Source organism: Loxodonta africana, chromosome 10 (assembly GCF_030014295.1).
Source record: "Loxodonta africana isolate mLoxAfr1 chromosome 10, mLoxAfr1.hap2, whole genome shotgun sequence".
NCBI classification, from domain to species: Eukaryota; Metazoa; Chordata; class Mammalia; order Proboscidea; family Elephantidae; genus Loxodonta; species Loxodonta africana.
The window spans coordinates 113,454,952-113,480,270 of NC_087351.1; the positions used below are offsets into that span (position 1 = coordinate 113,454,952).

Genomic DNA, 25,319 nt, shown 5'->3' on the forward strand with positions numbered 1-25,319 from the left:
CATCCCACTGATCTCCTGCTCCCTCAGGGGTCCTCTGCTGAGCTCCCTGTCGGGGCAGTCATCGATTGTGGCCGGGCACCAACTAGTTCTTCTGGTCTCAGGATGATGTAGGTCTCTGGTTCATGTGGCCCTTTCTGTCTCTTGGGCTCTTAGTTGTCATGTGGGCTTGGTGTTCTTCATTTTCCTTTGCTCCAGGTTTCCATCTTCTTTTGATGCTTCCTGCATCATTTAATATTTTCCCCATGGAGTCCTTCACTATTGCAACTCGAGGCTTGAATTTTTTCTTCAGTTCTTTCAGCTTGAGAAACGCCAAGCATGTTCTTCCTTTTTGGTTCTCCATCTCCAGCTCTTTGCACACGTCGTTATAATACTTCATTTTGTCTTCTCGAGAGGCCCTTTGACATCTTCTGTTCAGTTCTTTTACTTCATGAATTCTTCGTTTAGCTTTAGCTGCTCGACGCATAAGAGCAAGTTTCAGAGTCTCCTCTGGCATCCGCCTTGGTCTTTTATTTCTTTCCTGTCTTTTCAGTGACGTCTTGCTTTCTTCATGGATGATGTCCTTGATGTCATTCCACAACTCGTCTGGTGTTCGGTCACTAGTGTTCAATGGGTCAAATCTGTTCTTGAGATTGTCTCTAAATTCAGGTGGGATATACTCAAGGTCATATTTGGGCTCTCGTGGACTTGCTCTGATTTTCTTCAGTTTCATCTTGAACTTGCATATGAGCAGTTGATGGTCTGTTCCACAGTCCAGCCGTAAAATTGAGTAAATGCAGGCCACATTGACAGACCAGATGCTGTGTCCGAGCTACAGCTTCCTAGATAAATTGCTAAATAAGTGTAATCAAAAATGTTCTTTCTGTTTGCGTGTCATTGAAATCAATATTTTCAGGGGGAACTCAAGAAAAATACAAACACACATCCTTACCGTGTAGGATTTTTGGAAAAAAAAAAAAAAACAGCTGATTGTGTGTGACTCCTTTCGGAGCACGTGTGACACTTTGCAGAAGTGGGCTTTTAAGTATTCAGCAACCCAGTCCTCCACTGGTTGAGGTCCCTGAATGTGCTTTATCTTATTTCTCATGACCTTTTTTGTTCGGCTGCACAGATGACATGTAATAGGGTCACTTGATTGATTAAAAGTGGTTGCAGGTTACAGGTGTCACCTGCATATGTATATCTCAATTTAGCCTGTGAAGCCTGCCATTTGTGGGGCTGCCCTCTGGAGCCTGTCTTAGCTGTTAGGTGGGAAGACTGTTGATGGACTTGGTAAAATATTATGCGATTTTAGGGCCAGATTGTGAGGACTCTGTACATCTTAAAATTACCTTTATGGTGAAGAAATGCAGATATGCATGAAACTGTAAGCTCACTGTTCGTTTTTATAGGTGCCCCTTCCTTAGAATGACTAGAACTAGGCTTGTTTGTATATAATTCATTTGTCTGTCAACCCTGTATTGCTTTTGAACATATTTTCTCTTGTCTTAAGTCTTATTTATATTCTTTTTTTTTTTTTTGCCTCTGTGCTTCCTGCTCCCCCAAGATAATTCAGTAAAGCGTTTGCAGATTATACCTGATTTCCACTAAACCTTTTAGGGAAAAATCTTCTTGCGTTTAGCATTGTACCTTCTGGCTAATCTTTGGAATTTAACTTGAGAGTGAGTGTGTATTTAATTTAGCACATATTTTTATTTTTCCAATATAAGTATTTAAAGTAAATACTGAAATAAATATTTGGTCCTTTTAGGAACTTGATGAATTTCTAACGTGTAGTTGTGTTTGTGTGTTTTTCTCCCCTGGGAGCATTAAGGATGTTCAGAACACCCATTTGACTGGGTATTATCCAGGCCGCTTTATTTGGGGTGTGAGTCTTGTTTCCCTAGCCTCGTGGCTTTTCCCGATTGGGTATCTTCTGTCATGGCCAGCAATGTCCTAGGCACTTAATTGCTGAGTAGCCTGTCGAGTGGCAGTGCCTGTGTTTAGTCAGCGTATGTGCCGGACGTAACATAGGATTTCAAGTCTGAAGGCGCAGGCCCACTGCTTAGCAGCCCTGGGCTCTTGGCCAAATCACAGCCTCTCTAAGCCTCTGACAGCCGGCTATCATCACGCTGGCCTCTGTGTGCTGTGGGGGGGGGGCGGGGAGGGGGGCTCAGGGAGGTCATGGCCTGGAGTGTGCCCGAGACAGCACAGAACAATGTGGCAATGCACGTGCCCCTGGGTCACAGGTGCCACATAGTGCAGCTGGGCTTGGGCCACGGCTCTTCCCTTTCTGTGGTCTTTAATTGAAATGAAAATCAGAAATAGACTGTTCCCACTTTGCTGCTTTCTAAGGAGCCCTGGTGGCTCAATAGTTAAGTGTTCATCTGCTAACCAAAAGGTTGGTGGTTCTAACCCACCAGTGGCTCTGCGGGAGAAGAGACCTGGTGATCTGCTTCCTTAAAAAATTATAGCCAAGAAAACCTTATGGGGCAGCCCTGCTCTGTCCTGCAGGGTTGCTGTGAGTTGGAATTGACTCATTAGCACAAAATAAGAGACCAAAAACACTTGGAAAAATAGGATTTGTGTTTGTGGGAGAGTTTCTTATTAAATCAATATCCTGAAACTTCTCTATAAACTATAGATGAGAAACCGTCTTTAAGTGAACTTTTGTACGGTGGTGGTGGTGTTGTCAGGTGCTGTCAAGTTGGTTCCGACTTACAGCTACCCTGTGTCAGAATGGGAAACCCTAGTGGTGTAGTGGTTAAGTGCTACAGCTGCTAACCAAGAGGTTCGGCAGTTCAAATCCACCAGGCGCTCCTCGGAAGCTATGGGGCAGTTCTACTCTGTCTTATAGGGTCGCTATGAGTCGGAATCGACTCGATGGCGGCGGGTTTGTTTTTTTTATGTCATAATGAAATACTTCCTGTTCCTGTCTCCTCACAATCGTTGCCATGCTTGAGCCCACTGTTGCAGCCACTGTGTCAGTCCATCTTGTTGAGGGTCCTCCCCATTTTCTCTCACTTTCTACCAAGCATGATGTCCTTCTTCAGGGCCGGGTCCCTCCTGATCACATGTCCAAAGTATGTGAAATGAGGTCCTGCCATTCTGGCTGTACTTCTTCTAAGACAGATTTGCTTCTTGTTCTGGCAGTCCATGACGTAGCCGATGTTCTTCACCAACACCATAGTTCATAGGCATCAATTCTTCTTAGGCCTTCCTTGTTCATTGTCCAGCTTTCCCATGCATATGAGGCCATTGAAATACCATGGCTTGAATCAGACGCACCTTAGTTCTCAAAGTGACATCTTTGCTTTTTAACACTTTACAGAGGTCTTTTGCAGCAGATTTGCTCAGTGCAATATGTATGTATATATGTATGTTTGTTTTTGCTTTTTAGAGTTGTCCTAGTTCTTTAGTAGAACAGTTAAATATTTACCAAGTGTCTCTTTGCTGTTCAGTCACTGGTGAGAGAATATATCAAAATGGATCCTTGCCACAAAAAACCGTGATAGTAAAATAAATCCTACCCACAAGTAACACTCAGATCCAAATATGATACCCAGAGGTTTTCCTTCCATTGGCTTTTGACCATCTTCGGTGTCCGTAGCACTGTACGAGAGCCTACGAAGATGGAAGACTTGGTTGCTTTCTCTACAGGACGGTGGGGACAGTAGGCACAGCAACCATAGTCTGTAGTGGGTGATACCCGAGGCCAGGACCTGCGCTATGGAACTACGGAAGGAGGCCTTGTCATCGAGGCAGGGTGTCAGCACAGCCTTTTGGTAGAGGATTCTTACAAGTTCATCAAGGGGTCAGGGTGTTCAGACTGAGTAATGGGGGAGAGAGAGTGTAGAGTAGGGGTGGCAGGCAAGCCAGGGAGCTGTGTGAGGGGCCGTGGGCTCTGGTGGGGGAGAGGAGTATAGACTAGGGGTGGCAGCGAAGCCGAGGGGCTGTGGGCTGGGAGGTGGGGGAGAGGAGTGTAGACTAGGGGTGGCAGGCAAGCTGGGAAGCTGTGTGAGGGTGCTGTGTGCCAGGAGGATGGGGAGAGGAGTGTAGACTAGGGGTGGCAGGCAAGCTGGGAAGCTGTGTGAGGGTGCTGTGTGCCGGGTGGATGGGGAGAGGAGTCTAGACTAGGGGTAGCAGGGAAGCTGAGGGGCTGTGGGCCGGGAGGTGGGGGAGAAGAGTATAGACTAGGGGTGGGAGGGAAGCCGAGGGGCTGTGTGAGGGGCTGTGGGCCGGGAGGATGGGGAGAGGAATGTAGACTAGGGGTGGTAGGGAAGCCCAGGGGCTGTGTGTGAGGGGCTGTGGGCCGGGAGGTGGCAAACTGTGACGGGCAGCTTGATGTGCCGTAGGGTAAGGAGTTACTTGCAGGGCCTCTGCCTTCAAGGCACCCTTAGTTAGGGGTGCACACAAATACAGGACGCATTAGTGCCAAGCCATGTTAGATCCAGAGGCAAATGAATCCTACAACCATAGAAGGCTCTAAGGCTCTAAGCCAGAAGACAGTCTGCTGAGCTACAAAGACCCCCCCGCCCCGTCCCGCCAAACTTCAAGTTCACAGGTGAGGGGGATGTGCCCCATGGTCTCTAATTCAGTATGGAGAGAGCCCAGTGCTTCTGGAGCTCCTGGACGGAGAGGTTCCCCTGGGATTGGGAGGCTTTCCTGGAGGAGTTGCTACCTCATGGAAACCCCAGGCTCTTTCTCAGCCTGACTTGTTTTGGCCAGTAAACGAGACCGAGGTGAGAGAACAAAAAAGGCACCTTTATTTCATCATACAAGGAAATGGAGTCAGTCAGAGCTGCTGCTGCCAAGGCTGCTCGCCAAGGGCGGGCAAGTAAGTTACTTTCAAAGGGGTTTACAAGTAGGGAGTTTATTCAAGTTACATCAGCAACATTTTTTTTTTGAATAATTTTTATTGTGCTTTAAGTGAAAGTTTACGAATCAAGTCAGTCTCTCACATAAAAACTTATATACACATTGCTACATACACCCAGTTACTCTCCCCCTAACGAGACAGCCCGCTCCCTCCTCCACTCTCTCTTTTCGTGTCCATTTGCCAGCTTCTGACCCTCTCTACCTTGTCATCTCCCCTCCAGGCAGGAGATGCCAGCATAGCCTCAAGTGTCACCTGATCCAAGAAGCTCACTGCTCACCAGCATTCCTCTCCAACCCATTGTCCAGTCCAATCCATGTCTGACGAGTTGGCTTCGGGAATAGTTCCTGTCTTGGGGCAACAGAAGGTCTGGGGGCCATGACCACCGGGGTCCTTCCAGTCTCAGTCAGATCATTAAGTCTGGTCTTTTTATGAGAATTTGGGGTCTTCATCCCACTGTTCTCCTGCTCCCTCAGGGGTTCTCTGTTGTGTTCTCTGTCAGGGCAGTCATTGGTTGTGGCTGGGCACCATCTAGTTCTTCTGGTCTCAGGATGACGTAGTCTCTAGTTCATGTGGCCCTTTCTGTCTCTTGGACTCCTGATTACCTTGTGTCCTTGGTGTTCTTCATTCTCCTTTGATCCAGGTAGGTTGAGACTCATTGATGCATCTTAGATGGCCTCTTGCTAGTGTTTAAGACCCCAGATGCCACTCTTCAAAGTGGGATGCAGAATGTTTTCTTAATAGATTTTATTATGCCAGTTGACTTAGATGTCCCCTGAATCCATCGTCCCCAAACCTCTGCCCCTGTTACACTGCCCTTCAAAGCATTCAGTTTATTCAGGAAACTTCTTTGCTTTTGGTTTAGTCCAGTTGTGCTGACCTCCCCTGTATTGAGTGTTGTCTTTCCAGTCAACTAGTTTTTATCTACTAATTAGTACCCCTCTCCTACCCTCGCTCTTCTCCGCTCTCGTAACCACAAAAGAATGTGTTCTCAGTTTAAACTGTTTCTCAAGTTCTTCTAATAATGGTCTTATAAAATATTTGTCCTTTTTCAACTGACTAATTTCACTCAGCATAATGCCTTCCAGGTTCCTCCATGTTATGAAATATTTCACAGATTCATCACTGTTCTTTATCGATGTGTGGTATTCCATTGTGTGAATGTACCATAATTTATCCATTCATCCGTTGATGGGCACCTTGGTTGCTTCCATCTTTTTGCTGTTGTAAACAGTGCTGCAGTAAACATGGGTGTGCATATATCTGTTTGTGTAAAGGCTCTTATTTCTCTAGGATGTAGTCCGAGGAGTGGGATTGCTGGATCCTATGGTAGTTCTATTTCTAGCTTTTTAAAAAAAAAAAAAAAAAAATTTTTTTTTTTGTAAAAGGAAGCACCAAATTGATTTCCAAAGTGGTTGTGCCATTTGACATTCCCACCAGCAGTGTATAAGTGTTCCAGTCTCTCCACAACCTCTCCAACATTTATTATTTCGTGCTTTTTGGATTAATGGCATCGTTGTTGGAGTGAGATGGAATCTCATTGTAGTTTTGATTTGCATTTCTCTGATGGCATCAGCAACATTCTTAATCATACTGCAGAGGTGCAATGGGGTTTACACATAACCTCCAAGCAAAAGCAGGATTCATATGCAAAGCTGAGGGGAGGGAAGCCCAGCAAAGGAAACAATTTTGCAATACAAGCCTGTAGGGGAGGAAGCCAGGTAAGAAAACGGCACTGTAGGGTTGTGTCTCCCAGTCACTGTTAATCCTGTTTCTGGGTGGAACCATGAAGAGGTGCATTGGGCAGCACCACCCGTCTCGGTTAAATTAACTGCCTCACCCTAGGGCAAGCTGCTCTCTCTCCTCTAGGTCCTATATCCTTGTGGGAGGGAAATTGCCGAATGAGACACTGAAGCCCTTAGCATTCTTACTGACTTTCGTAGCAGTGAGGGCTGGTAGGGTTTCTAAAAAAAAAAGAGAAGCCTAGAATTTCCCCTCAGGACATTGGGGACCTTTGAGCTGAGCCTTAGAAGAATGTGAAAAATTTTGCCAGGAGAAAAAGGGTGGGCAGAGGATAGCTGCATTCAAGAAAAAGGGGAGAATTGGAGCAAATGCGTGGAAATGGTGTTGCTTGAAGCGGGGATGAAAAGGAGGAAGCTGGACAGGTGAAATGGGGAGAGGCAGGAAGGGCCTCAGAGGCTGTGCTAGGGAGCCTGGGCGTTAGCCTTTGAGTGGTGTGAGAAACCTGCGTATTGCGTAACTCCATTTATGTGATGCTTGAGGACAGGCGAGTCTAAGAGAAGTCCAGAGAACAGAGAAGGATTCTTCCTGTGAGAAGGCTGTAGACTGGGAAAGGGCGTGAGGCGGTGTTGGGGAGGGCTGGTGTGTCACCACCTCACTCCAGGCAGTGGCCGTGCAGGCGTGGGATCAGTCCATGGATACGGGCACCTGGAGCACTCTTCTATGTGTGTGGTACACCTCTATTTACGAAGGCCACCTATCGATGGGGAGGGAGGCGAGGGTCTTAACCAGGAGTGGCTTTGTGATTGTCTCCTCAGCATAGTCCCACATGACTTTCAAAGACCGCATCCCACATATGTGTTCCCCATATGTTAATTTACTCACGTGTTTTGAATTTTCACTCGGCTCTGTTCCTACACCTTCTTACTCTACCTAGTGCTGACTTGTCGGCAACTAACAATAATGTGTTACTCCTGTCTAAAGCCAGCAGTGTTCTGGTTCGAGGAAAAAGGAGACTTGAGAGCAGTCTGAGCTCTAAGTACACACCGGGGAAGGTGGCCACCAAAGAGTCACTGTGCACGGGTGTTCAGTGTTCTCTCAGGTGGAGTGGAACTTCGACATTTTCGGTGTGGAAACTTGGGTCCCTGGACACAAGCTCCAGGGATACAGATTTTGAGCTAATGTAAGTTTCTTAATGTAAGAAAGCCCAGAGGTCAGGGTGCTTTCCCCCTGGGAGCTCAGTATGGCACCCTACCTGGAGTGCCTGAGGTGTGCCAAGTCCTGGGCTAGGTGTTGGGGATGCAGATATCAATAAGACCAAGGGGCGCCTTCAGGAGCCTGTTGCCTGGGAGGGAGACTGAGCAAGTATCTCAGTCCCGTGGGATCCATGCGCTGATCAAAGAATGCGGGAGGAGCTCCTGTGCTGAAGAAGAGGAGGGAGCATCGTGACCGAGAGGATGACAAAGGCTTTGGAGGTGGCACATGGGCAGGATGTTTGCAGAAAAACGAAATTTTGGTAACAGGTGACTAAAGTGTTACAGGTAGGGGTCGGGGGGAGCTGGCGAGACAGGCAGGGGGCAGCGCACTGAAGCACGTGAGGATGTACGTAGGAGGGGCAGGGAGCCATTGGCATTGCTGGAGCAGAAAGTGCTGGGGACGAGGGTGTCAGGGCGATGTAAGGAGCAGGCGTGGGCTGGGCCAGGGACACACCCCAGGGCTAATGTTATAATCTCAGCAAGACAATGAGATAGATGTTCAGGGCTGTGCTGAGTGGCCACTTGGCAGGGATGTCCAAGGGTGTCCTCAGATACCCCTCACGGGTTTGGCCTGGAAGATCTTTAGTCCTTTCGAACCTTGTAATGCTGGGGACTTTTTGTCTACATTTAAGCTGAGACAGTGTGGGTAGTGGTTGCCAGCACAGGCAGACCCCAGTTCAAATCTAGCTCTACTTGTTTCTTGTCTGATGGGTGACCTTGGAGAGACAAAGGCCTTATTAGCCTTTCTGAGACTGTCATCTAAAAATGAGGGTAGTATCTACTGTGTAGAGTGGGAAGATCAAATAAGGCAGCACCCAGCAAAGCATGAGCACTGGATCAAGGTAGCTGCTGTTGTCATTTTAGTGAAAAATTAGTTTCTCAGGCTAGATATCTCAATGCCAGGGAGCTGTTGAGGAGTGACTTTGGAGGAGGTGGAAGGGGTAAAACGGGCTGCACACAGTGTGGCTCCTGGGAGCATCACACAGGCAGCACCACCGTCCCAGGTCCCTTTTCTCCCTAGACCTCTTAAGAAGGGACAAGCCCATAGCGCATCATCACAGCAGTGCTTTTTATTGCTTAGAGCCTGCGGGGCTGAAGGGAGGTCAGTTAAACCTATCACTGATAACGTGTTTCTGGGCAGTTCTTGCTGCCAAGCTAGCTGGTCTGCTATATTTGGAAGTGTGAGTAAACCCCGTATTACTAGGCATGTCATAGTTTTAGTTCATTTCGGGTTAAATTTAGTGGTTACCCCCGCCCCCCCGCCCCGCCCTGAGATTCCTCACAGAGCGGAGAGGCTCAGAAATGCAGGCAGAAGGCTTCCGTCCTCTGTCCAGGCAGGGCCAAGAAGCTGGACTATATGAAGGACATGGCATCAGAATTGGAGAAAGTGCAGACGTGGGGGGCTTGTTTGCCTTTTATGAACCCAGGCCTTTATGTGTAGAAAACACTGCTCAAGCTGCTCTTTCTCCTGTCCTCCTCCCCGCTTAATTTTCCCTGCTCTTGATCTCAAAACAACTCGTCTGTTTAAATGCTGCGAAAGTTTATGTGCATTTTCCTGTTCCCTTTTACCCAGGACAACGGATTCTGTGTATGTGTCACACTTGTTTTTAAGAAGTCTCCTTAGATGCATCGGTGACACATTGTACTTTCACACACCAGGCACATAGAGAAGGTGCGTGCCTTCGCGTTTCAGGAGTGCTGTTTTCTGTTGTCGCTGTTCATGACCTATACTCACGAAAATGCCCTTCCGGTGGAATCGGTGGCCGTCTGTATGTAGAGTGGGGGAATGCGAGATTAAGTTTAACCTACTGCTGAGGGGCTCCACGAGGACGTCAGTGTGGCGATTTGTTGTAAGTGTGTGGATTGTTCTAGAAGCTTCTTGGCTGGCCACTTTCTTCATTCTCTTGGATTGTCCTCCTGAAGCCATTCTCTCTTGATGAGGACTTAAATGCGAACTCCTCCAGTGACAACTCCAGCCACTCTGCAGGGTGGCCTCTCTTGCTGGGCAGCTATATTTCTGCTGCTCCTGGACAGAGGCCTCCAGCCACGCTGCATCCATCTGCTTTTCCTACCCCACCTTGCTTTTGAATCACCTCACTGTTTCTTCACACAGCCTGACCCTTACTTTCTTCCAGATACTGCTCAGGACTCCTTGACAGGGGGCTTTTTCTGACAGACGCTCTCTCATAGAGGTCTGCCTGCCCGGAAAGCCATTGCTGTGAGCTTTCCTGTGTCACGCAGTCTCATCCGTTGAGGAATACTGCAGCTATTTCTCATGTTTCAGATACTACCAGACTCATGGGTGGTCCATGTGCCTGGCCCGTGGGAGACCTGGCTCAAGTCAAGGGGCAGCTGTTGACTTCCCCTGAGACCCTGAGCCAGATACTTGGAATTTACCCATGGAACAAAATGAAGGGATTTTAGAGTTCTTTGAACTCTTAAAATGTCTTCAGCATTTGTCCAGAAAGCCTAGCCTGTCACTTACGATACAGTCACTGTTAATGGGAAATGATTGTTTTAAAGCCTGTGTGATAGTCCGTGTGTACACGTACGTACACATTTTTTCATCTCTATATCGTGGAATATGTCTGCATACATAATAAAATCTGTAATTTTTAAAAATCTAGAGTAAAATTTGTTTCTACCGTAGTTTTTGTAGGTTGAAAAAGGAATGAGCTTTTCTTCCAGGGAATGCAAGGCAGGTTTTGTTTTTTATTGAGAGCCTCCAAAGACTAATATTTGCTGCATTTTTTTTTTTTTTTTTCCTGGAAGGAAACATCAGGATATGGCATCCATGAGGTAAGATATAACTCTTCATGTCCTCCAGCCACTGCCGTGACATGTTACCTGATTCTGTTCTTTGGTGATGTAATTTTTTATTTTTGTCTTTTCTTTCTCTTCTCTGTAGTCAGAAAATGGGTAAGAAGAGCCGAGTAAAAACACAAAAATCAGGCACTGGTGCTACTGCAGCTGTGTCCCCGAAGGAGATCCTGAACCTCACCAGTGAGCTGTTACAGAGTAAGTTGTTGTGTCGGTGCGCTCTGCCTCTACGCAGCGCGTGTGCGTTTCCATTCCTTTGTGTGTGTGGGTCACTGGTGTGAAGTATGGAGTCTCCACCCCTGTGTGTGGGTCACTGATGTGAGGTATGGAGTCTCTACTCCTTTGTGTGTGGGTCACTGGTGTGAAGTATGGAGTCTCCACTCCTCTGTGTGTGGGTCACTGGTGTGAAGTATGGAGTCTCCACCCCTGTGTGTGGGTCACTGGTGTGAGGTATGGAGTCTCCACTCCTCTGTGTGTGGGTCACTGGTGTGTATGGAGTCTCCACTCCTTTGTGTGAGTGGGTCATTGGTGTGAAGTATGGAGTCTCCACTCATCTGTGTGTGGGGATCACTCATGTGAAGCATAGAGTCTCCACTCCTCTGTGTGTGGGTCATTGGTGTGAAGTATGGAGTCTCCACTCCTTTGTGTGTACGGATCACTTGTATGAAGTATGGAGCCTGACACAACTTGCCTGCTAACCCCAGCCTATGAGCCGTGTGACCGGGGCAATTTAGAGAACTTCTCTAACCTGCAGTCTCCCCGTCTTAAACATGGAGATGAGGGTACCTGCTGGTACTCTGTGACTATTAATGATGCCTGAACGAAATGAGGAATGCAGAGCTTCAACAGCATCGATGCCTGGAACTTGCCCTTCCCTGGAGACCTGTGGGCAAGAACAGGCTCTACTGCTTTTCAGAGGTGTGCAGCCTCAGACAAAGTTCTTAACCTGTCTGAGGCCACACCGAGAGTAACTATCTCCAGGGAGTGTAATGGGCTCGAAAGGGCCACATGTACAGTTCTGTGCAGTGCGCCTCGTGGGAGCAGGTCTTTGGAAGCCTTCTCTCGTACTCGAATGACTAACCTCTCTCCAGTGATTCAGTGGTAGTTTTCACATGCTGAAGTTCGAGAGTTCTTGGCTCAAGGAAGTTAAATATCTGTTAAGGGCATCTACTTGGTTTAGTGAGTGTAATTATTAGCTTCTTAATTGTGAATTTAAATTGGTGCTGCGTATACCTCCAGTTAGGAAACCCTGGTGGCGTAGTGGTTAAGTGCTATGGCTGCTAACCAAAGGGTCGGCGGTTCGAATCTGCCAGGCGCTTCTTGGAAACTCTGTGGGGCAGTTCTACTCTGTTCTGCAGGGTCGCTAAGAGTCGGAATCGACTTGATGTCCCTGGGTTTGGTTTTTTTTTTTTGGTTTATACCTCCAGTTTAGCTGTGGCCACTCCATTATCTGCCCTTGCCTCAGTTTCTTTGGCCCTTATGTTTCGATTTTGTGCTAGGCTAAACCGCAAGTACAAAATTTCGCTTTCTCTCCCTGGCAGAAAGCGGGCAACAGCAGCCATCAGATGCGGCCGTGCGTGCCCACAGAGCACGGATCTTGGGAAGGTTAGGATGTGCCTACCTTTTATCAGTGTCTCCCCCACTAGCCTTTAAGCAGCTTGAGGGTGGGCTTACAGCTTCACCTGTATTCCAGGGCCAGTAAGTATTTGTTGATAGAGAAAGAGGTAAGACTGGTTATCCTTCATAGTTAAGAGTCAGCACATAACTAGTTACCGTTAATTATTTACCACATATCCTCTTTTTCTTGGTGAGCAAAGTGTTCAGCAGGAGCATGGGGAGAGGGCTTTCTTTAAACTGATATAATTGTTTAAAAGCAAAAGAGCTGCTGACAGGCGGGTGCCCAGCGGGTGCCTTCCCCAGCCCTGGCCTGCTCTGGGCCTGCAGTAGAATCTTGCTTCTTTTTTAGCATAGACGGAGCCATCTCTCTCTGAAACTCCTCCAGAGTGCTTAATATAGTGTCTCACACATGCATGCGAAATGCTTGTTGACTAATTGTCCTTCTGTCCAATTTATCTGGTTCCCTTAGAGAGCCATTGTCACGGGGCTTAATTAGAAAGAAATGTTGACTTTTAATATGGCCTTCTTTCTTACCATCTAAAAGAGTTTTCAGGGAAACGTTTGCATTTTAGCTTATCTTTTTAGACACTCCCGTTCACAGATGTATTCTGAGGAACGTTTATCAGAGCAGCAAGGATAAGGATAGGGTTTGGCGCTCACACTCAGGTCCTGGCATCACACTTCAAAAAGTGGCACTTGAATGGTTTCACAAGGTTTGTTCTGTGCTTTGAAAAGTATTAACCTGATTTATATTTCTCATATTTATTATTGTGGCTGTAGCAACTGTCCTTTAAAAACGTACCAGCAGCAACAGCAAAACCCAAATCCTTTTCCTTCTGAAGACTAACGGGTTCAGTTGAAAGGAGGCAGCATCCCAGTGCCGTGGTTTTTCCATTACAGAATGCAGCAGCCCTGCCCCTGGCCCAGGCAAGGAATGGGAAGAGTATGTGCAGATCCGGTCTCTGGTTGAGAAAATACGAAAAAAGCAAAAAGGTACGTTTTCTAGTATCATCATACTTTCGTAACATCACGTGGAAACTTAGCGTAAGTCAGGAAGGTTTTGCGAGCAGTCACGGTCTCAGTGTCCTTCGTCCTGTCTGTAGAGGCAGCCGCAGAAGGGGCTGCTGGATTGGGGGAGAGAGAGCACTGGAAAACGATCAGGGTCTCTTCCACGTCAGAGATGCTGGCACCTGCTTTGGAAGAGGTAGAAATATTGAGCTTTAGGGAAAAAAATTTTGTATCTTGGGGCCAAAATGATACAGCTTTTGTTTATTTACTTTTATGAAGTATATATACTGTTTTTCCATACTGTATTTCCTTTAAAGTTTGAGGCTAGTACGTAATTCTGTGTGTGATCATCACACAGATACATGCTGGTTGGTTAATGCGTTATAGAGAGTTTATGATTCACTCAAACATATGTCGACTAAATAAGAGCTATCGTTACATTTCTTAAGCACTGTTTTTACAGGGTGCTCCCTGGGTGTTGCAAAGGGGTTGTGCGCAACTACTAACCTAAAGGTTGGTGTTTTGAACCCACTGAGCAGTGCTGTGGAAGACAGGCCTGGTGGTCTGTTCTGTAAAGATCACACCAAGAAAACCTCATGGGGCAATTCTACTGTGTATCATGGGGCTGCCATGAGTCAGAATTGACTCGTTAGCAACGGCAGCAGGTGGATCCCCGCCCCCCACCCCCCGCCCCAGTCAATATAGACCTTAATGATTCTCAGCCAGGCTGGCAGTGGGCTAACTGATGCTAAGTGTCAGTTTGAAAAAGCTTATTCACTATACCTACTGTTTTTGCTCTGTAAAGCACAAACAATAAAGATTGGTTTGCAGGAGCACGCTGGAGGTGGAAGGAGAAAACGTAATGAGGAACAGGCAGTCCTTCTTGGACTTCCTTTTTTAGCATCATAAAAGTGAGTCAGAGGAAAATTTGTTATTTCTTTGCTAACTTTTTAATGCTCTACCACGCGCATCTTTAAACATGCAGTCATTAGATTAGATGGCCTTAGACCCCAAATTCGTCGACAACATATTCCCTTATAATGTTGTTATTTGCAGTAAATGCTAGTGGGCCTGGAAGGGGTACACTGTGCTGATCCTGTCTCATGAAATAGGTAGCCAAAACATTTTTGTATGTCCTTAATTTTTGTTCTGAGTAGATGCTGTTTACTAAAACTAACACCAAATGTAGAGCGTTCATCAGTTCTCAATGAGTGAAGAGTAAATCGTTTCTTAGAGGATCCCTGACTCAGTCATTTTCTTCAGTTAGCAGGTCTCTTTCATCATCTCATATGGCACAACACTGTGCCAGGCAGTTATTGCTCCTCACACTGTGGTGCAGGGGCCACAGGCACGGGGGCTGGCTTCCACGCCCAGTTCCTCACTTAATAAAGTTCCTGTTCCTCTCCTTTTATCCATCAAAAAATAATGGCTTTTTCTACACGTGACTTTTAATCTTTGTAAATATTTCAGAATGTTTATGTTTTCTTCCATTCTTTCTCACCTCCACCACTCATCTGTCAGTTTGTCAGACTGTGGTAGCTTGTATGTTGTTGTGAAGCTAGAAGCTATGCCACTGGTATTTCAAATACCAGCAGAGTCACCCATGGTAGACAGGTTTCGCAGGAACTTCCAGACTAACACAGACTGGGAAGAAGGTCCTGGCAGTCTATTTCTGTGAGAATTGGCTACTGAAAACATTATGGATAGGAGCAGAACATTGCCTGATACAGTGCTGAAAGGTGAGCCCCTCAGGCACTGAAAATATGACTGGGGAAGAGCTGCCTCCTCAAAGTAGAGTTGACCTTAATGACATGGATGGAGTCAAGCTTTTGAGAACTTCATTTGCTAATGTGGCACGACTCAAAATGAGAAGAAGCAGCCGCAGACATCCATTAATAATCGAATGTGGAATGTACAAAGTATGAATCAAGGAAAATTGGAAATCATCAAAAATGAAATGGAACACTTGAAGATTGATATCCTAGGCGTTAATGAGCTGAAATGGGCTGGTATCGGCCACTTTGAATCAGACATACATATGGTCAAAGTATGACCTTGAGTATATCCTACCTGAATTTAGAGACCATCTCAAGAATAGATATGACGCACTGAACACTAATGACCAAAGGTGAGATGAGTTGTGGAATGACATGAAGGACATTCATTCATGAAGAAGGTTCTCACTTTCATTAAAAAGAAAAGACCAAAATGGACATCAGAAGAAACTCTGAAAGTTACTCTTGAACGTAGAGTAGCAAAGGGAAAAAGGAAGAAATGATAAAGCAAAAGAGCTGAACAGAAGATTTCAAAGGGCAACTTAAGAAGACAAAGTAAAGTCTTATAATGACATGTTCAAAGACCTGGAGTTAGAAAACCAAAAGGGATTGGAATTTTTCAAGCTGCTATAACTGAAGAAAAAAATTCAAGCCTTGAATTGCAGTATTGAAGGATTCTATGGGGAAAATATTAAACGACACAGGAAGCATCAAAAGAAGATGGAAGGAATATACAGAGTCACTGTATCAAAAAGAACTGGTCAACGTTCATCCATTTCAGGAGGTATGATCAAGAACCAATGGTACTGAAGGAAGAGATCTAGGCTACACTAAAGGCACTGGCAAAAAACAAGATTCCGGGAATTGACCGAATACCAGTTGAGATGTTTCAGCAAATGGATGCAGTGCTGGAAGTCCTCACTTGTCTATGCCAAGAAATTTGGAAGATAGCTACCTGGCCAACCAACTGGAAGAGATCCATATTTGTGTCCATTCCAAAGAAAAGAGATCCAACAGAATGCAGAAATAATGGAACAATATCATTAACATCACACACAAGTAAAATTTTGCTGAAGATCATTCAAAAGCAGTTAAAACAGCACATCGACAGGGAACTGCCAGAAATTCAAGCTGGATTCGGAAGAGGATGTAGAACAAGGGACATCATTGCTGGTGTCAGATGGATCCTGGCTGAAAGCAGAGAATACCAGAAAAGTGTCTACCTGTGTTTTATTGACTGTGCAGAGGCATCCAGAAAGACCAAACTCATTGCCGTTGAATTGATCCTGACTCATAGCCACCCTATGGGACACAGTAGAACTGCCCCATAGAGTTTCCAAGGAGCGCCTGGTGGATTTGAACTGCCGGCTTTTTGGTTAGCAGTTGTAGCAATTAACCACTACACTACCAGGGTTTCTGTGCAAAGGCATAGTCAATAACAAATTATATATAACATTATGAACAATGGAAATTCCAGAACACTTAATTGTGCTCATGCGGAGCCCAGTGCATAGACCAAGACCCAGTTCTCAAAGAATATGGGCATATTGCATGGTTTAAAATCAGGAAAGGTGTGCGTCAGGGGTGTATCCTTTCAGCATACTTATTCAGTCCATATGCTGAGCAGATAATCCGAGAAGCTGTGCTATATGAAGAAGAACAGGGCATCAGGATTGGAAGGAGACTCATTAACAACTTGTGATATGCAGATGACACAACCTTGCTTGCTGAAAGTAAAGAGGACTTGAATCAATTATTGATGAAGATCAAAGACCACAGCCTTCAGTGGGGATTACACTTCAACATAAAGAAAACAAAAATCCTCACAACTGGACCAATAAGCAACGTCATGATAAAGGGAGAAAAGGTTGAAGTTGTCAAGGATTTCATTTTGCTTCGGTCCACAGTCAACGCCCATGGAAGCAGCAGTCAAGGAATCAGACGACACGTTGCATTGGGCAAATCTGCTGTAGGAGACATGTTTAAAGTGTTAAAAAGCAAAGATGTCACCTTCAGGACTAAGGTGCATCCTACCCAAGTCATGGTGTTTTCAGTTGCCTCATATGCATGCGAAAGCTGGACAATGAATAAAGAAGACTGGAGAATTGATGCCTTTGAATTATGGTGTTGGCGAAGAATATTGAATATATCGTAGACTGCCAGAAGAACAAAGAAATCTGTCTTGGAAAAAGTACATTTGGAATACTCATTAGAAGCAAAGATGGCGAGACTTCATCTTACATACTTTGGACATGTTTTCAGGAGAAGGACACTATGATTGGTAAAGTACAGGGTCAACGAAAAAGAGGAACACCCTCAACGAAATGGATTGACATAGTGGCTGCAGCAGTGGGCTCAAACATAGCAACAATTGTGAGGACGGCACAGGACCGGGCACTGTTTTGTTCTGTTGTTTATAGGGTCACCATGAGTTGGAATCAACTTGATGGCACCTAACAACAACAACTATGCAGGGAATGACAAATTGAAGAAGAACTGTGTCACATTCTTCATCAAAAAGAACATTTCAAGATCTATCTTGAGATACAGCACTGTCAGTGATAAGATAATATCCACACACCTACAAGGAAGACCAATCAATTTAATACAAATATTCAAATTTACACATCAACCGTTAATGCCAAAGATGAAGAAATTAGAAATTTTTACCATCTTCTGCAGTTTGAAATTGATCAAACATGCAATCGAGATGCATTGATATTTACTGTTGATTGGAATGTGAAAGTTGGAAACAAAGAAGAATTGGTATTTGGAAAATATGGCCTTGATAGTAGAAGTGATGCCAGAGATCGCATGATAGAATTTTGCAAGACTAATAACTTCTTCATTGGAAATACCTTTTTTCAACAACATAAATGACGATATACACGTGTATCTCGCTGGATGGAATACACAGGAATCAAATTGACTGCATCTGTGGAAGGAGAGGATAGAGAAGCTCAATCCCTGCAGTCAAAAGAAGGCCAGGGGCAGGACAGACTATCAGTTGTTCATAAGCACGTTTAAATTAAAGTTGAAGAAAATTAAAACAGGCTCATGACAGCTAAAGTATGACCTTGAGTATATCCCACCTGAATTTAGAGACCATCTCAAGAATAGATTTGATGCATTGAATACTAATGACTGAAGACTAGATGAGTTGTGGGATGACATCAAGCACATCATACATGAAGAAAACAAAAGATTATTAAAAAGCCAGGAAAAGAAGAAAAGACCAAAATGGATGGCAGAAGGGACTCTGAAACTTGCTCCTGAATATAGAATAGCTAATGCTAAAGGAAGAAATGATGAAGTAAAAGAGCTGAATGAAAGATTTCAAAGGGCTGTTCGAGAGGACAAAGTAAATTATTATAAAGAAATGTGCAAACATTTGGAGATAGAAAACCAAAAAGGAAGAACATGCTCAGCATTTCTCAAGTTGAAAGAACTGAAGAAAAAATTCAAGCCTCCAGTTGCAATATTGAAGGATTCTATGGTCAAAATATTGAATGACGCAGGAAGCATGGAAAGGATACAGAGAGTCACTGTACCAAAAAGAATTGATCAGCATTCATCCATTTCAGGAGGTAGCATATGATCGAGAACCGATGGTACTGAAGGCGTTGGCAAAAAACAAGGCTCCAGGAATTGCCACACTGCACTGAAGGCGTTGGCAAAAAACAAGGCTCCAGGAATTGCCACACTGCACTGAAGGCGTTGGCAAAAAACAAGGCTCCAGGAATTGATGGAATATCAACTGAGATGTTTCAACAAGTATAGGCAGCACTGGAAGTGCTCACTCGTCTGTGCCAAGAAATTTGGAAGACAGCTGCCTGGCTAGCTGTCTGGAAGAGAACCATGTTTGTGCCATTGCAGATAAAGATGATCCAATGGAATGTGGACTATATTATTATCATCACATGCAAGTAAAATTATGCTGAAGATACTTAAAAAATGGTTGTAGCAGTACATTGACAGGGAACTGCCAGAAATGCAAGCTGGATTCAGAAGAGGACATGTAAAGGAGGGATGTCAGTTGTTTATGTCAGATGGATCTTACCTGAAAGCAGAGAATACCAGAAAGACATTTGACTGTGTTTTATTGACTATACAAAGGCATTCGACTGTGTGGGTCATAACAAATTATGGATAACACTGGGAAGAATGGGAATTCCAGAACACTTAGTTGTGCTCATAGAGAGCCTGTACATAGACCAAGAGGCAGTTGTTCAGACAGAACAAGGGGATACTGATTGGTTTAAAATCAGAAAAGGTCTGCATCAGGGTTGTATGCTTTCACCGTACGCAATCAGTATGCTGGGCAGATAATGCGAGAAGCTGGACTATACAAAGAAGAAAGGGCATCAGGGTTGGAGGAAGACTTACTAACAGCCCGCAATATGCAGGTGACACAGCCTTGCTTGCTGAAAGTGAAGAGGACTTGAAGCACTTACTGATGAAGGTCAAAGACTGCAGCCTTCAGTATGGATTATACCTCAACATAAAGAAAACGAAAATCCTCACAAATTGACAAGGAACGTCATGAAAAAGAGAAAATATTGAAGTCAGTGATTTCATTTTACGTGGATCCACAGTCAACACCTATGGAAGCAGCACTCAAGAAATCAAAAGACTCGCTGCATTGGGCAAATTTGCTGCAGAAGACCTCTTCGAAGTGTTAAACAGCTAAGATGTCACTTTGAGAACTAAGGTGCGCCTGACCCAAGCCATGGTGTTTTCAGTCACCTCACATGCGTGTAAAAGCTGGACAATGAGTAAGGAAGACTGAAGAAGAATTAATGCATTTGAATTACGGTGTTGGCGAATAATATTGAATATACCACAGACTGCTAGAAAAATGAACAAATCTGTTTTGGAAGAAGTACAGCCAGAATGCTCCTTAGAAGCAAAAATGGTGAGACTTCGTCTCAGGTACTTTGGATGTGTTATTAGGAGGGCCAGTCCCTGGAGAAGTACATCATGCTTGGTAAAGTAACGGGTCAGCGAAAAATTGGAAGATTCTGAAGGAGATGGAATGACACAGTGGCTATATCAGTGGGCTCAAACATAGCAACAATTGTGAGGATGGTGAAAGACCAGGCAGTGTGTCATTCTCTTGTACACTGGGCCACACTCTAAGTCAGAACTGACTCCAGAGCCAGTGACAACAACCTTCCCACCTGCTGGCTTGCTCCATTTTCCATGCCCCTGTCTTTCGTTTTGTTTTTGTGTTTGCTTTTACGGAATGGGACTTTACAGATACGTTTCTATCCCTTTCCTTTCCCTCCCTCATTGAGAGTGTTTATCTTTTCCCCGAATGTTTTACTACTGAATGCATTACCCCGTAAAAATATACGGTAGTAGCGGGCATTTTTAAAGTTTACATCAACAGTATCATATGCACAATTTTTCAAAAACATACATTTTTTTGTATCTGTGTTGGTACATATGGATCTAATTCGTTTTAATTGCTCTGCAGAATTCGGTTGTATAGCTCCATTGTTGTTTTTCATTCCTCCACTTGTTGGACATACTTGCATCAGTTTTGCACTCTTACAGTCGGTGAGATAATGTGTGTTTTTACACCCATCTCTTGCACGTATGTGAGGTTGCAGTTTTTGTTTTAATGGGAATTTTGTTAAAGCAAATGTGAATATGAGAGATTGTACGTTGGACTTCTGGGGGAAGCTGTTCTAGAAATCGTTTGTAGAAGTGCTAAAACATCTTAATGAAGGCTTTCCCCCTTCTCCCATACTATGACCTAATAGTACCTAACATTCAGTGTTCATGTTACCTAATATTCTCTTTACCTGGCAGGGATTTTACGACTTAACCTGCCTCTCCTGTCACTAGTTAGGATATGTACTGTGACTCTCTGGTGATTCACTTGGAGTGTTCAAGATTTCAGTGTCATGACTATTGCCTGTGTTGGGTAGAGTATGTCTTTATTTTCTGGGATCAATATGTGTGGTCTGTGTCCTAAAAACAGCTTCTGTTTTCTGAAACATGGATTGATATAGGTCTGTCTGTTACTTTTGATGGAAAAAGAGAAGATTACTTTCCTGATCTAATGAAATGGGCCTCTGAAAATGGAGCGTCCGTGGAGGGTTTTGAAGTGGTTAACTTCAAAGAAGAGGGCTTTGGTTTGAGAGCAACTAGAGATATCAAGGTGAGTTCTAAGGTGTTGGTGTGAGTGGTCTGAGTGTGTCCTAAGTGTGGGGTGGCCTGGAGCGCCTGGACGAGGAGACAGAGGACTCGGGCTTGCTGCTGGGCCTCTCGCATAGCCTCCTCGGGACAGCCTCGCACCTGTTCCGGGCAGCACCTCCAGCTCGTCCTCTTTGAGAGCCACGTGTTAACTGCGACTTTGGGCAAGTTGGCTCATGTCTGTGAGTCTCTGTTAGGAGACCACAGAGTGTGCCTCACAGGGTTTTGAGGTTTAAATAAAGAGCAGGACGTGGATTCAAGGCAGCTTAGAGGGAGAGCACATGGGACCTTGTGATGTGGTACCTGTGGGGGTGGGGGGCTGTGTCAGGGATGCTCCCCAGTTTCCTGAAATGAGTAACTGAGTGGTTGGAGGTACCACTTACTGAAATGGCAGCACCAGCAGAGAATTGAGGAGGAAGAAGAGAAACACATCTGCTAAGTGAGGCAGGCTCTTTTTCCTGTCATGGCCCTGCCTGACGTCCTCAGCCCCTCTCCACCCTCCCTCACCCTCTCCCTGGAGGGGGGTCACTTGGTCTGTCTGGTGAGCCTGGCAGAAGGGACCTGGTTGCTCACACACATTCGTTCTGCCTGCTCCTCCACCCTGCAGGGCTCGCGAGGCAGACTCCCCGCATGGGGAGGCGGTGGGGCCCCAGCTCTGCCTGTGACTAGGTAGGGAAGTCCATCTAATTCTGGGGTTCAGTAGGTGATATTGTCGTGACCATCTGCTGTCTATCTTAGTTTAGAATTTGAGTGAAAGAAATGGATGTTATTTATTTGGACCCCCATATATCTTCAGTGACATTTTTGGTCAAGTGGTAATTAACCTTTCATTGATGTATTGATAAACCATTAGATGCTTATTAAATAATGTACTATGCTTGTTATTAACCCAGACTTCAAAAAAAAGGGCAATCCCTTCCTTCATGATGCATCTCATCTAGTTAGGAACAAAACACAGGTAATTCAAATAGCGGGCATGGGTAAAAAGCACGTGTAAACCAGACGTCACCTGTTCTCTGGTCACATCAGGTGAGAAGCAGGCACAGAAGCAGTATTCCCGTGGGTGCTGTCCGAAATGGCTTAGCTCTGGTCTGCCTTTACTATGTGCATGTTTTAGGCAGCACAGGTACGCAGATAAAAGAACATACCAGAAAGAAGCATCTCCTTTTACCAAGAAATAAGATGAATCTTTGGTCAAAACAAATAAACAAACCTCATGTTTTTGCCAGTGACCATTATGCTTTAAAGAAAGCGGAGGTAGGAGTGAGCGTTAGCTGCTTCAACAACTCAGGAGTGGGAGCCGTTCACATAGATGTAGGTTTTTTGTTGGGGGCAGAATTTTTTGTTTTGTTCCAGGCAGAATTTTTTGTTTTGTTCCTAGATAGAACTTAAGAATTTAAGTACAGAGAAGATATTTTTGTGCTCACTGCCCCAAATTATTTTATTTACTTCAAATTAAAGGTGAAAGTTCCTTTTCTGATAATTTGTGTTCTCAGTTTAGTTATTCTACTGGAAATATTATTTTAAAATATGCTTCCGCTCATTTAACTAATTATTTAGTTGAATGCTTGCATTTTCAAATACATTTGATCCTTAGAATTGAAGTGGTCATATGCAAGGTTAAATTGTATTTGATATCTGATTGGATTTCTGACCATAGACATAGTTGGATTGAAATTTTAACATCTTTTGATGATACTACTATTTTCTTATTTTTTTCCCTAGGCAGAAGAATTATTTTTATGGGTTCCAAGAAAATTACTTATGACTGTTGAATCTGCTAAAAATTCAGTGTTGGGTGAGAATAATTTCTGACTGTTTGTTCAAGGAAAAGTGCAAGTGGCAAAAACATACAAAATTTCCATTTGTGGAGTAAGGATCATATTTGAGTGTTCTTCTCAACTGGTGAAATATTCTCACAAATCCACATTAAATGTCATCCATGAGAGATTGTTAGTAATCTGACATACTAGGAGAGGGCCAAAGGAAAGATGCGTATTATTTTAAGTATTATGAGGCTTTTCAGTTATTTCTATAACATTAATACATGTTTTGAATGAATACTTTTTAAAGAAGTTTGTGGAACTTACGCTGTTAACTTCTGGGTTAATTCAGGGCCCTTATATTCTCAAGACCGAATTCTTCAAGCCATGGGAAATATCACACTGGCCTTTCATCTGCTGTGTGAGAGAGCCAACCCTAACTCTTTCTGGCAGCCCTACATTCAGACCCTGCCCAGTGAATACGATACTCCTCTCTACTTTGAAGAAGATGAAGTTCGGCATCTTCAGTCCACGCAAGCGATACACGACGTCTTCAGCCAGTACAAAAACACAGCTCGACAGTATGCCTATTTCTATAAGGTGATTCAGGTGAGCCACTGTTTTCTGTTCAGATACGAGTTTATCAGGGTGGGAAAGAAAAGGAGATTGGCCGCAGGAAATGTTCTACTTGACATGTTATTTAAGGATGCTTAAATGTTTTTATTTTTGAATTAAAAGACATTCAAGTATAGTGTGTTTTTTCTATTTTTGTGGAATACCAGTGAAATATTGTTTTGAATACGATATCTGACTTCATTAGGGCCCAGTGTAACATAAGCGGCAGTAGTTCCTGCGTTATTAACGAGTCAGGCTTTACTGAAAACCAAGTTATTCCCCCCGCCCCCAAAAATCTAAAAGCCATAACATGTATCTAATACACAAAGATGTTCTGTGGATAAATTTTCCAAGAAAATGAAAGTCCATTTGTGGGTTCTTCATGTATATATACACATACACACATTAGTATTAAAATACTGACATTTAATTTATTAAATGATGACACTGGTTTCTTTGTTTTTCAGCATGTATATGCATTACATTAATTTTAGTTAGTTATAAGTAAAAGGGAAACCCTGGTGGCGTAGTGGTTAAGTACTACGGCTGCCAACCAAGAGGTCAGCAGTTCAAATCTGCCAGGCACTCCTTGGAAACTCTGTGGGACAGTTCTACTCTGTCCTATAGGGTCTCTGTGAGTCGGAATCAACTCGACGGCAGTGGGTTTGGTTTGATAAGTAAAAGGGTCAATATAAAAGTTCCTGTAAGGTGTGAACACTTGAACGAGGCCTGGTTGCTCCTTTCAGCCACCAGTATCTTCCATTTCCAGTTGAAGAGCAGATACCAGGTTCAGTGCCGGTGTCGTGGTTCCCCCAGAGGCTGAGAGGGGCGGTTTCTCTGTACCTGATCCTCCCGTTTCTCAGTCACTGAGGAACCAGCTCCTGGGCCGCCACAGGTGGGACAGCGAGCTACACTCCTCCCTCACCTCCGGGCAATTAGACAATGCAGAGATTAGGCTGGACTTGCTTGGCCATTAGATGGCCTGGCCCTTCTGTGTTTTCTTTGAGGAAGTAGTAATCTCATTTCATTTCCACAGGTAATACTGTTTTCTGTTCAGAATTTAACTTTACAGCATGTTCACCGCACAAGTATACTGTGGTGCGTCCTGACCCTCCAAATGCTTCAGACAAACGAGAGATGATACAACCCCTGTTGTCCTCAAGTATAATTCACTTTGTTTCTCTAAACCCAAAACTTTAGGAAGTCATTAGGAGTTGCCATGCAGTGTGTTCGTAGCTTTGATTTCAAGTTGGTGTGATTTAAAAAATAATTGATGGAGCCCAATGAAACTGAGAGCCTTCATTTAGTATGCACCTACAGTCCTAAATTGGGTCTGGCTCTGGTGACCTGGAAGGGCTTTGCTTTTACTCTTAGTTCTCAACTGTACATTTGTAATGACTAAAACTAAAGCCGCCCTTCGTAGGCCTAAGTCTGACACTTTCTATCAGTAGACAACAAACTGGAAAACCGCTGTCTTTACTGATGTGTTTCTCACATCTGAGCCGCCATTAGTTGGCACATGCGGTAGCCTACCCTGAGAGGACTCAATTCTCCTGTTGGGTTGGGATGCTGAAGTGCAATGGCTTGTAAAAATGGCGTGGCAGCAGCGTCTGACTCCTCTAATTTCACAAGGGGGAAGGAGAATCAAGATCAACGTCAACAGCCTTAG

The 25,319-nt window shown here is 44.5% G+C and overlaps 1 protein-coding gene across 7 annotated transcripts in view; it reads left to right on the forward strand.

Annotated features, from left to right (window-relative positions):
• The window catches only part of SETD3 (SET domain containing 3, actin N3(tau)-histidine methyltransferase), a 99,028-nt gene that overhangs the window by 12,904 nt on the left and 60,805 nt on the right, over positions 1-25,319 (forward strand). For 4 of the 7 annotated variants that reach the window (XM_010588844.3, XM_064292997.1, XM_064292998.1 and 1 more), the window contains exons 2-7: positions 10,621-10,647; positions 10,757-10,866; positions 13,186-13,278; positions 21,089-21,237; positions 22,998-23,070; positions 23,388-23,644. In XM_010588844.3, the coding sequence (XP_010587146.1) occupies positions 10,634-10,647; positions 10,757-10,866; positions 13,186-13,278; positions 21,089-21,237; positions 22,998-23,070; positions 23,388-23,644 (696 nt within the window). In that variant the 5' untranslated portion in view covers positions 10,621-10,633. Of the gene's footprint in view, positions 1-9,422; positions 9,521-10,620; positions 10,648-10,756; positions 10,867-13,185; positions 13,279-21,088; positions 21,238-22,997; positions 23,071-23,387; positions 23,645-25,319 lie in introns of those variants that run through there. The other 3 variants (XM_023546567.2, XM_003408624.4, XM_010588845.3) reach the window with 3 other exon arrangements.